Source organism: Astatotilapia calliptera, chromosome 23, assembly GCF_900246225.1.
Source record: "Astatotilapia calliptera chromosome 23, fAstCal1.2, whole genome shotgun sequence".
NCBI classification, from domain to species: domain Eukaryota; kingdom Metazoa; phylum Chordata; class Actinopteri; order Cichliformes; family Cichlidae; genus Astatotilapia; species Astatotilapia calliptera.
In genome coordinates, this window is record NC_039323.1 from 40,503,649 (window position 1) to 40,515,731 (window position 12,083).

The 12,083-nt window shown below is 37.5% G+C and overlaps 1 protein-coding gene across 1 annotated transcript; it reads right to left on the reverse strand.

The window, feature by feature from the left end:
- Nucleotides 1-3,374: 3,374 nt before the first annotated feature.
- Nucleotides 3,375-6,278, reverse strand: LOC113016599 (uncharacterized). The gene is made up of 5 exons (XM_026159532.1): nucleotides 6,048-6,278; nucleotides 5,669-5,834; nucleotides 5,501-5,583; nucleotides 5,154-5,333; nucleotides 3,375-3,960 (listed from the first exon to the last, which is right to left on the reverse strand). The coding sequence occupies exons 1-5, from the start codon at nucleotides 6,249-6,251 to the stop codon at nucleotides 3,820-3,822; spliced, it is 774 nt and encodes a 257-aa protein (XP_026015317.1). The 5' UTR covers nucleotides 6,252-6,278; the 3' UTR covers nucleotides 3,375-3,819.
- Between the last annotated feature and the right edge of the window lie 5,805 nt (nucleotides 6,279-12,083).

Consider the following 12,083-nt stretch of genomic DNA (forward strand, 5'->3'; position numbering starts at 1 on the left):
TACAAAAATGCAGTTGTAGTAAACTAACTTGTAAAGCCTATTTGCATATAACAAAATGTGTTGAAGCCTAAGTACCTGAATTTACGTGCAGTGAGTTTAGAGTCTTCCTCCTCTGATGAACTTGGGGCAGGATCAAGGAGATAAACAGTGTGATTCACTGCATTGATGAATTGTAGCAAAGATAAATCATTAAAACAATATTAATATATCGTCATTAAAAAAATACACAGGCTTTAAAGTTATAATATTGTTGCTTACCAGAAACTTCCAGTGTACATTTTTAATGTTAACAAACGTGACAATGGCCTGGTACTGATCGAAGTTTACCTGTCAGAAAACATTTATGTATTTCTTACAGTTTGTGGAATTCTATTAGCATTCAATCAGTAATTCTTTCTAAATGTATTTGAACATAATTATATGGACATTGGACAGTCATCTTACGTTCCGCAAGCTTTGGCGAGAAAGCTGTGTCCGATCACCAAAGAAAATCAAGCCCGCTGTGTAATGGTTCATAATGTAGATCCCTTTTTGCTCCTTTTTTGCCAGACAATGAAAAAGCCCTTCAGTTACCTACGTAAAGAATTTTCATAAACACAAAGCTATGTAATTTATATAATTTAAATTGTGTTAATGATAAATAATTACATGATAATGTCCTTTTAATTGAATTACATTACACAGTCGAATTATTGTGGTTATGAGTGCTTAAATTAATCATTGATATACCTCGCCTGTTAGCCACAGGTGTGGTCGAAGGGTTCGCAGATCACTGTGGCGGATAATTATGGACGTACCATGGTTTGTTGAGGGAAGCACAGAAACCACAACCTCTGTGTCTCTTTTCTTCCACAAAGACAGGACCTCCTCATTCAAGAAAAACACACTTAACATACGATCTTACCAGCTATTGAACATGATCTTGTTATTTCTAACAAAGGTTTATGGACTGTTATTAACAATATGTCTTTGGAAAATTCATTCAAAATGTATCACTCCAAGTCTTGAATGGTAAATGAACTGGTTCTTATAAAGTGCTTTTCTACTCTTCTGAGCACTCAAAGCGATTTACACAACTTGTGCATTCACCCAAGCAGATTTTTCTAAGTGTGTTCTAAGTAACATTCACACACAATCGATGGATGCACTGGAGAGCAATTTATGGTTAGTATCTTGGATTTTTGGTATGCAGACTAGGAGAAGCCAGTAATCAAACCAGCAACCTTCAAATCAGTAGATGACCTGCTCTACCGCCTGAGCTACAGCCACCCTTGAGCACTGGTAACTATATAAACTCAAAGCTGTAATGGCAACACTTGCAAAGTTAATTTTCCCATACTCTAACTATGTTCCCGAATGCTTTTTCCCATTCAGTTTCTACTGAGGAAAAAATATTTATTTATTTAGTTATTCTCAAAATTTACCATGTAATCACTGCATTCATTTTGAATTTTGGTGCCTCCCACTTAAGTTAAGGTTACAACTAGTCAACCAAAATCCTGGATATTCACATCGAATGAGTTGAACATGAATATCAACATGTAAATAAATAAGATTTGCCCTTCATACACGTGTCCATGACTGATTACTGTGTCATGGAAAGGATCTTCTATGGAAAAAGAAGGCATTACTATTACTTTGATGAATCCTTTATGTTAGCAGTTGTCAATCCTACTTGGAATTCTGGAGTTTCCAAGGTAACATCCTCAACTCTACACAGCAAATTCAACAGTGTTAAATGTTTTGGTGTTAATAGTCTTCGTGCAAAAGTAGAGTTAATTTTACTCTAAGCAGAGTCACATTCTTTTAATGTAACTCTGAGGTGTAAAATGATAGTAGTTAAAATCAAGTGTTAAAAATGAGTGTTTCTCTGTCAAATCTGGAGGTGTTACAATGGAAACATTAACTCTTGACCTCTTAACTCTGAACTCCTAGAGGGGCTATGACACCAACAGAGTACATTCACAGACTCCGCCCCCAGCATGGCTCCAATCGAAGCTGAAGTGAAGCCGTTTCAGAACATTTTGCTCTACATATTTGAGTTGTTTGCCATGCTTGGTAAGTCATTCTTTCAAAGATTGTTTCAATTATTATTATGAGCTTTTACTTCTGTGGCTCTTTGGAGTTGAGACAAAGCTGTGTGAAAGGCATTAGCCATGTTGCTCGCTGATAGCATAACATTCTGTTTTAGCTAGCTGAAAGGTATTGTTTGCGGGCAAATACCACAGCCTTGAAAAAAAGCTTGCATGTGAATTTTCAGTCAAACTTTTGGTCAAATACACCTAAAACAATGTGTAGAATGTGAAATGTTGGTATAATGGTGCTGCTTGAAGCCTGAAAACGATCGCCCATAAAACAAAACCGAGCAAACAGCAGTAGCAGACGTCCTGACTGGGTTCTACGTTAGCATAGATCCCTCCAGAGTTTTGTGCACACGGTTTAGGTAAAAATGAAAAAGGTTGAGGTTTTACATTTAGTTCAGTATTACCTGTTGCCTGTGTCTTTGTCTTTTGGGAAAATACTTTACACAAGTAATGGCTCAAAGAGGATTCCTTTTTTTTTTTTTTACTGTGCTGCAATTGTTTACTGGATTATTTGTGCCATTAATTAGTGTCAACTAATTTTTATTCAATCTCCGCACAGGATATGCTTGTGAAGATGGAATATGGGGGAGAGCAGAAGTGCGTTGAAGTTCCACAAAGTGATGAATGAAGGACATGCATATTGTATTGAAGAAATAAGTGATGAGATGCTGTTATTTGCATTTACCATGTCAGACCTTTTGATAAACACAATTCTAATGAAAGTGAGAACATGTACACTGTTACATCTTTCAGAAAATGTTTTGAAATTGTGGTGCACAGTTCAGAATAAATGTTTTTCAAAAACCATTGCATCTTTTTAGTAAATGTTTATTTCCAAAAGAAATTTCTAGAAATTCAGAACAGTAAAATTCCCGCTTTTTAGAATGAATCAGAAGATAACTCTTACGTAGTTAAACTAAAATACTCTTTGAGAGTTAATATATAAACTCTTAACACCAAGTGTTAAATTATCAACTCCAGACAGATTTGGTGTTTAACACTAAATCAGAGTTAACGTACCAACTCTCCAAAAAGAGTTAAATTAACACTCTCTGGTGTGGACCCATATAGACACTTTAATAGTGTTGAAATCAAATCCGACAGTGTTAATTTGGACATGCTGGATTTGCTGTGTACCAGTCTGCACAGGGGAACTCGGGGCCATAGAGGAAGCAACCTATATAAATATTGTGTACAAGAAATACAAAAAATGTTATGCAAACTATTGGTCTTTATATATGAACGATAAATTTGCGCAACATTTTATACCGTCTTTGAAGATCTCCTGAAAGGAAATGGCTTGCGGAGTACTGTGTCACGGTCCTGAGTCTGTGGGCTCTGTGTTTTTCTGTTTGTATTAGTTATCTTTGTTTTCATGATGTGTTTTGATTCTCTTGGGTTTGATTTCTGTCACTGTATCCCCTAGTTTAGTCCATGCCTGTTCAGTTTCCTGTTTTACTTTGAAAGTCTGTGTACTATGTCAATGTGTTGAGTTTTGCCTCCCCTTGTCTTGTCATGTCTGATGAGTCCCAGCTGTGTTCTCCTCCTGTTTCACATTCCCTAATCACCTCAGTATGTATTTAAGCCCTGTGTTTTTCCCTGCCAGTTGTTGCGTCCTCCACGTTTGTTGTGTGTGTATCCATGGTCGTCTACCTTCAGCATTTCCTGTCTAGTTAGTTTAAGTTGTTGTTTATGTATCGTCCAAAGGTGACTCTCCAGCAAATAAAGCCGTCGTTTAAGTTAATGTTTTGTCTCCGAGTCCTGCACGTGGGTCCAGCCACTGACAGCCACACAACTCATCGTGACATACTGTTACATATCTCCTCTTCTTTTTTTGGCGACGTTCCTTCCATTTTTCTTCGTCCACTCTAAATTTCTGAACCAAAAATATGAGTCATTGAACATTGTTTAGGAATTACAAGTGAAAGGCTGTGACAACATTTTCCTTAATTTACAATAAACCAAAACACACAAAAATGTCCAGTAAGACACACAGGTGCAACCAAGCTACAGTGGGGCAAAAAAGTATTTAGTCAGCCACCGATTGTGCAAGTTCCCCCACCTAAAATGATGACAGAGGTCAGTAATTTGCACCAGAGGTACACTTCAACTGTGAGAGACAGAATGTGAAAAAAAAATCCATGAATCCACATGGTAGGATTTGTAAAGAATTTATTCGTAAATTAGGGTGGAAAATAAGTATTTGGTCAATAACAAAAATACAACTCAATACTGTGTAACATAACCTTTGTTGGCAATAACAGAGGTCAAACGTTTACTATAGGTCTTTACCAGGTTTGCACACACAGTAGCTGGTATTTTGGCCCATTCCTCCATGCAGATCTTCTCGAGAGCAGTGATGTTTTGGGGCTGTCGCCGAGCAACACGGACTTTCAACTCCCGCCACAGATTTTCTATGGGGTTGAGGTCTGGAGACTGGCTAGGCCACTCCAGGACTTTCAAATGCTTCTTACGGAGCCACTCCTTTGTTGCCGCTGCTTGCCTATTGTAGATTCACTCTTCCCAGTCTGGTGCAGGTCTACAATACTTTTCCTGGTGTCCTTCGAGAGCTCTTTGGTCTTGGCCATGGCGGAGTTTGGAGTCTGACTGTTTGAGGCTGTGGACAGGTGTCTTTTATACAGATGATGAGTTCAAACAGGTGCCATTCATACAGGTAACGAGTGGGGGACAGAAAAGCTTCTTACAGAAGACGTTACAGGTCTGTGAGAGCCAGAGATTGTCCTTGTTTGAGGTGACCAAATACTTATTTTCCACCCTAATTTACGAATAAATTCTTTACAAATCCTACCATGTGGATTCATGGATTTTTTTTTCACATTCTGTCTCTCACAGTTGAAGTGTACCTCTGGTGCAAATTACTGACCTCTGTCATCATTTTAAGTGGGGGAACTTGCACAATCGGTGGCTGACTAAATACTTTTTTGCCCCACTGTATAACATCACAATGTGGGGCACCTCAATATCCCACCACATCAAGAAGACTTTTTTTTAATGTTCCATTTTGAAACGGCAAAGCATTGATGGACATCAGCCAGTCATTTTGCAAACCTTTCTTTGAAGCATTCTTTTTGAGTCTTCGTACTCCTTCAGCAGCGCTGTGTGACTGATTTGATACTGGACAACAAAGTCATCCAGCCTGGTGAGCCTTCCCGAATGTAGACGGATATGTTTCAGATCCCACTGGCTCTTCTCCATTATCCCCTGCGTTTTATTATTCTCAGTAATATTCTGAAAAATCAAATTAAGAAATCATTAAATGTGATTTTTTTTTAAAGATACACATTGTTGTTGTGTGCAATGTTGTATGATCTGCAATACAGATGACTCCTCTGGACCCACTGTTTCTCAATCACACCACACAAATATGTATATATACTAAAAATCAGGTGTCTTACTTGTCTCTTGATCTTTCTTAAGGCATTGTATTTGTTGTGGTACTGCTCATACATTTTCCCAGTGCCATGTCTTCCAAGGTCACCTTTGGATTTTGAAGATTCGAATAATATTGATGTGTGTAATTTCATTTTATAAACTAATTACTTTTTTACTTTAAAATGGCTTACCTAACATTATTGCAGACCATAATCCAGAAAAAGGAAGAAGATATTTGCTGATGTGCTCCATGAGCCCCTTGCTGTAGTAAGGGTTTGCCTCACCATCCATCTCCAATGATGTGTTGGAAATGAGCTTCTTAAAATGTCTCCCAAAGAGGTTGTTTCCCTTGACTCCCTAGCCAACAGACAAAACAGAATAATTATGTGATTTGAACATTGTGTACACTCATCTTTCATATCTATAATCTAAAAACCCAACATTATGTTGTATAAAACATTTAAAATTACTTGTGACTTGTGATTATTATGCTATTCCAAAGTATTTAAAAAGATATATAAGAGGCAAAAGTTTAGCCTTTAGTTTTAATAAAAATTGACTTTGGTTTACCTTCAGGTCCTCATCAGCTTTTGAGTTTCTGTCATTGCCATCAACATCAACATTGGCTTTCTGCATGAACAACTGAAGGTTGTGAAAATGTTTTTCGACATTCTCACCACTACATGGACTCCCAAAAACAACTGCTGCACTTTGCACCATGTCAGTGAGGTCTTTCAATGAAGTCGCAGTAGTGAACACTCCAAAAGTGTGCATTGCAAGATGGTAGTTCTTTGGTGCACTGCAGTTAAAGAAAAAAATTGTCTTTAAGTGTTTCCAAAACAGTAATAATGTTTTCCCAAATTGAAAAATGAAATGCCATGTCACATGTCACAATAAAAAACAAACAAGTGAATACCGTATTAAAAGGACTACACTTACTACTTTTTACAGATCTCCTTGGCATTCTTCATAACATGACTAAGGCATCTGTGAAGAATTGGAACCTCGAAGTCTTCCTTGTTTCCTTTCCCCGAAGCGATGTTATAATAATGATTTATTGTGTCAGAGAGATTTTTTTTGCAAAAGCTAAACAGATAGCTTGCATTAGGACCATAGATCCATCACACATAAGCATTAAAGGTGAACGCATGGCTTTGCGCCCAAAGGCCCTTGCAACATCAGTCAGAAATGCTTCCAAAAAATATGTAACTGAGGCAGTGGTATGGTCACATGTTAAATATGTAGCCACTGGTAGGGGAGAGGATGTTTTCCGTGGATTTCTTACTACAAGTTCGTAAACATAGAAAGGAGGCGAACCCTTTCTTTTTTTCATGATACTTCCTGTAGCATCCAAATAAAGTATGTCCTCCTGACAGCGGCTCTGGAAAATCTCAATGCTCCTGGAAGACCATAAAAAAAACACCTTTTGGATGTAACATCACTTTCTGCAATACATCCTCTGGGTTGTTCTTCTTGTTTGCCACCATTAACTGGAGACTCATAATCTCATTATGATGAAGACGACTTTTCTTTTGGATTTCCAAGGCTATGTTTCTCAACACTTGAGGAGTTGGAACTTCATCTCTACAGCCCGATTGCACAACATCATCATCCATTTTGCTCATTGTTTCCAGATACATGGCTCTAGGTAATTGCTTTTCCAATTCATGGCCAATTTTATCTCTCTTATGAGCTCTTACAGGTCTTCTTCTTAGTTCATAGTGGTTGTGCACACACTCGAAACCTTGAAAATTGACTTTTGCCTTTAGATCATCTTCATTATCTACAGTGACAGTGACAGTGACTGGACAATCCTCAAAACTGCAGTAACCCAGACACCAGAAGAAAGGGCCCTTTCTTACTGAGTCCAAAGCCTTGACTCTGTGCCTTTTGAAGGCAAAGGAACAATATGGAAACACTGTCCGTATTCCGTCTGAAATCAGATTTGTCCACTGTAGTCCCTTGTATCCTCTTTGGGATCTCTTATTTTTTATATTAGTCCATTCTTTCCTTTTCAGGAAAAAAAATTTGTTGCAAGTGGGACCCTGATTCTTATGAATCCATCATCAGATGAGTTGCTGTTAGGCTAAAAAAGAGGAAAAATTTATTTTGTGAGAAAACATTTTGTCCATGTTACATAACTGCCGTAATATCAGTAAATATACCTGAAATACTTGTGTATTTTAAGTATATTAACAACCAGTGTTTCTAATGTCAGAATATATAGCAAAAATTCATGTTGAGAAGTGTCATGAAATATAAATTTCATTCTATGTTACAACATTTGATAAAATTCTTTATTTAATTGTATATTGTGTTTTTAAAAATATTTTTTATGTAACATAAAGTGGTCATTTAAACAATGATCCTAGCGCCAATCATAACTTATGTGAAAGCATTTTTAATGACTGACCTGCTCAGGAGACAGCTGTCCATCCTCCTGCAAGGAGATGTCCGGTGACAGAGAAGCGGCAGCTGATAGTTCTTCTGGTTGCTATTACATGAGTTGAGAGGTGTAACTTTAGTGTAATTACATGGAAGTGTTAAGGAGAAATTATGATAGTACAGACAGACTGACCTGCGCAGGAGACATCTGTCCATCTTCCTGCGAGGAGATGTCCGGTGACAGAGAAGCGGCAGCTGATAGTTCTTCCTGTTGAAAATGACATTACCCGTAACAATATTAATTTTAGGGATAATTTCAACAGTAACACATTGACTAAAATTTGGTATACCAACATATTTGATATCAAACACATAGAATTTTATTTATGGAACCTGCTCTGGTGGCTTTTGTCCATTATCTGAATCCCCTTTGACTGGTATAGACAAGTTCTGTAGAGAACAGGCATACATTTTTAATAAATTTGATTTTAACTAAATAATTTAATACAATATATTTTTTTAAAAAATAAGTGAAAAGAACTAACCTGACGAAATGCATCACAAATTCTGTAGCGGTTATTTTGATTATTCTGAATACCAAGTGTCAGGCAAACTTGACCCCAGGGGCCTTCTTTATGAAGTGCATGGTCCTCCAGTTGGATGCCATGTTTTTTCAGCTGTTCCACAGTTTCAATAATTTCATTGATTGTAATCGTTTTATTTTTGTTCTAAAACAGAAGATATAGCATTTTCAGTTTTATTTTTCGTGGAAAATGTATATGAAAGAAAAGAAGAAAAAAATACATACCCCAAATAAGCAGAAGCGGTAGACTCTAAGTGTAAAAAAGAAATCATTACATTGTCATTTATATCATTGAAATCATAACATTTTATAAAGAATATGTATAATATTCTCAATGAATTGAGAACAATTTTAAATCGGTGCCACTAATTACAAAACTATCAACTTTGTTTCTATTCAAGTACTATTTGAACATGTTTTTGTGAAATGCAATGCCCCTGAAGAAAATGTGCAGCACTTGATGTTAAAAAGCCATTGCCTGTTAGCAACAGATGTGCCTGTTATAGAACACGTGTTAATTAATTTCTGCCGTATGCTACAACTTTGCCTGAGTCCTGTGCGCAAATCTTTTTTTGTTTTTGCTCATAGGGAAGCCTGTTATCGAAAAAAACCCCAGTAATAATTAGAGATGGACCGATCCGATATTACGTATCGGTATCGGTCCGATACTGACCTAAATTACTGGATCGGATATCGGAGAAAAATAAAAAATGTAATCCGATCCATTAAATATCACGAAAGCACCTCACAAAACTTGCAACACGCCGTAACTCACCTCAGAACGTTAGCACGTTGGAGCAGTAGGCATCACGTGATAGAGCGGCTGTGGCATGCGGGACCTGTCGATGGTCTGGATAGCATTTGGAGCTTCGCTAGCAACCCGGCATTTCATCTCCGACAAAGTTATCCCCGAGAGAAGTAAAGCAAGTGTGTAAGTCCATCTCTGAATGTTTGTAAAGCATTCCTGCGTTAAGCTTAACAAACGACTGCCTCTTCTTGCTGCTACTTCAATCATGAAACTGCTTAACGATCAGCTGATCGGCTTTTCTGTCGGGAGTACGTCTCTCTTGTTTGCTTTTGGCCCACTTTGCACCAGAAAGAGGAAACCAGCGGCTGAAGTAGTAAGTGTAATATTACTTTCTACACCAGGATCTTTTTCTACGTAGCTGACGGCTGGTAACTGTGCAGGGGCGGATCTAGCAAAGTTTAGCCAGGGGGGCCGATAGGGCATTAACAGGGAAAAGGGGGCACAAAGACATACTTTTCTTTCTTATTCTCATTTAAAATGTCTAGCTTTTAATAAATAATTATCTGACAGCCAAAGTTTTAATTTGATGCAAAATGAATAGAAGTCCATTACTGTACATAGTAACTATTAAGTCTAATATATATACCCTAGTAAGCTATAGTACTTTTTACTTTGGGAAGGTACCATCTGTGCAGTCTGCAATTTTGTTGAAGAAAGATGTTGAATCTATTTAATATTTCTTGAAAAATAATTGATTTCTGTGCATTTTTTTTCACACTGCATCAAATTAAGGTTGATTACGTCGATTAAGCATCATGAGGTGGAGCGTGAGGGGTGGTTCCCTATTTTTTATTTATTTATTTTTGTTGTTGCTATGAGTTGGAACCCTATTAGTTAGGTTGCTTAATATATATGCTAAGTACTCTTTAAAATACCAGAATAGGGAGGATGGTGTAGGTTTAAGTTTATTAGATTGATCAGTATTGCTGAACTATGAAATATTTTTTTTGCATACAGGTATAACAGAGTAGCTTTAGTGTAGTTGTTGTTTTAAACTTGAGTATGAACTTATACAAAATGCAGCAAGATATTTAAAAAACTGTTTTGTTGATTAAAAAACACTATATCGGATTCATATCGGTATCGGCAGATATCCAAATTTATGATATCGGTATCGGTATCGGACATAAAAAAGTGGTATCGTGCCATCTCTAGTAATAATATGGTGAAATAAATGTAATTTTAAGTGTTACACATAAGAAAAAAGACATTTTTACAATCAGAAATAAACTAGCTAATATCTTAGGCTAGGCTACAAGTAGGGATGGGTATCGTTTAGGTTTTATCCGATACCGGTGCCAAATCGGTACTTTTGAAACGGTGCCGGTGCTCAAATGGTGCTCAAACGGTGCTCAAACGGTGCTCAAACCGGTGCTTAAAGAATGGAGAACATAAAATTGGTCCAAAAACCACTCATGTTCAGCTGGTTTTTTGTAAAAAGATAACAATGTTAGCCTTTTCTACAGCTATGGGGCATATATGGTATCACTCTTGGCTGGAAGCAGTGCTTAAACAATGGAAAAAACACAAACTTTGTCCTAAACCTCTCATGTTTAGCTGTTTTCCACTTTTTCTTTGGTCATTTTAGCCTTTTTGGCCAGGGTGAAGGGAGTATCTGCCATCAAACAAGAAGACAGCCGCATGTAGCTATGATGATGTTTGCTAGTTCACCTTACATGCATTAATGTAATAACGTGGTTAGCCTACTCAAAGTAAATTACACACGAACAACATTAAGCTACTCACGCAGAGAAGAACGGCTGCTGCTGCATCATCATCCTCATCATTTCTGCTACACTGGCAGGGCTAGGGGCCAGGACTCTATTCTTCGGGTTTTTGGGGATGTTGCTAAATCCGGGTCCGATAACAGGCACCACACCCGCAGTAGATGCGCTCGGTGTGAGGTCTCGCAGCAAGCTATCAAATACGGCGCATTTCTCGGCTTTTAAAAAAACGCTATGCGTCGCCAGGTGTTTCATCAGATTCGAGGTGTTACCTCCTTTGACAGTATCACAGTATCAGCTTAAAGCACTTGTTGCAGGCTGCTGAGTTTGCATATTTTGCTGTGAAGTACAGCCAGACTTTGACAGCTTCGCCTTGGGCATTTTTAATCTGTAGCTCTGCTCTAAAAGAACGTACGTACCTGGACCCGCCTACTATCCTCAGAAACATAAAATGATTGGCTAGAAGTGTATCACAGCTCAGGAAAAAAAAGCACCGAAATAAAGCACTGAAATGTGCGCTGCTTTTCGGTCTGGTTACTACCGTTTATGACACCGGTACCCATCCCTAGCTACAAGACTTGATTACTCAATTACATGTAATTGGAGATGAACTACTTTGTTAGCAAATTTTAAAAGTTAATATTTAAAGTTTATACTTAAAAAACGAACTCACCCCTTCTCCTTCTTCGGCATTTTTTCTGCACAAGACTTTTATGTTCAAAATGACATGTTTTCACCTCTAGTTTTTGGAATGTCGACAGAGTCAGACACTCAAAGCTCGCATGTCCAGTAGTGGGCGGTATAGGCTCTCCAACAGATTTTGTTTTTTTCAAGTGGACCATTATGGCTTTGCAATATTGCTCCACTTGATTAAAATTTTAAAATATCTCTATTTATTCAATCATTTTATTGTAAAATTTAAATTTGCAGTTATTATCAAAGGAATACACATAAGTGGTTGATAGGAAATATTAAGACTTAGACAAGAGACGTTCAAAAGATGGGGAAAAACAGAGGGGATGTGGGACGGTGACACAAGACAGTAAATTCCATTGGATTACCTACTGGAAGAAAAAAACAGAAAAGAAAACAAGCAAAAATATAAC

Excerpts from the sequence above, each read along its gene's own strand:
- LOC113016599 (XM_026159532.1), bottom strand. The coding sequence starts at position 6,251 with ATGCACACTTTTGGAGTGTTCACTACTGCGACTTCATTGAAAGACCTC. Across the intron at positions 5,835-6,047 it reads AAGCTGATGAGGACCTGAAG|GGAGTCAAGGGAAACAACCT; the intron begins GTAAACCAAAGT and ends TCTGTTGGCTAG. Across the intron at positions 3,961-5,153 it reads AAAGAATGCTTCAAAGAAAG|AAATTTAGAGTGGACGAAGA; the intron begins GTTTGCAAAATG and ends TTTTTGGTTCAG.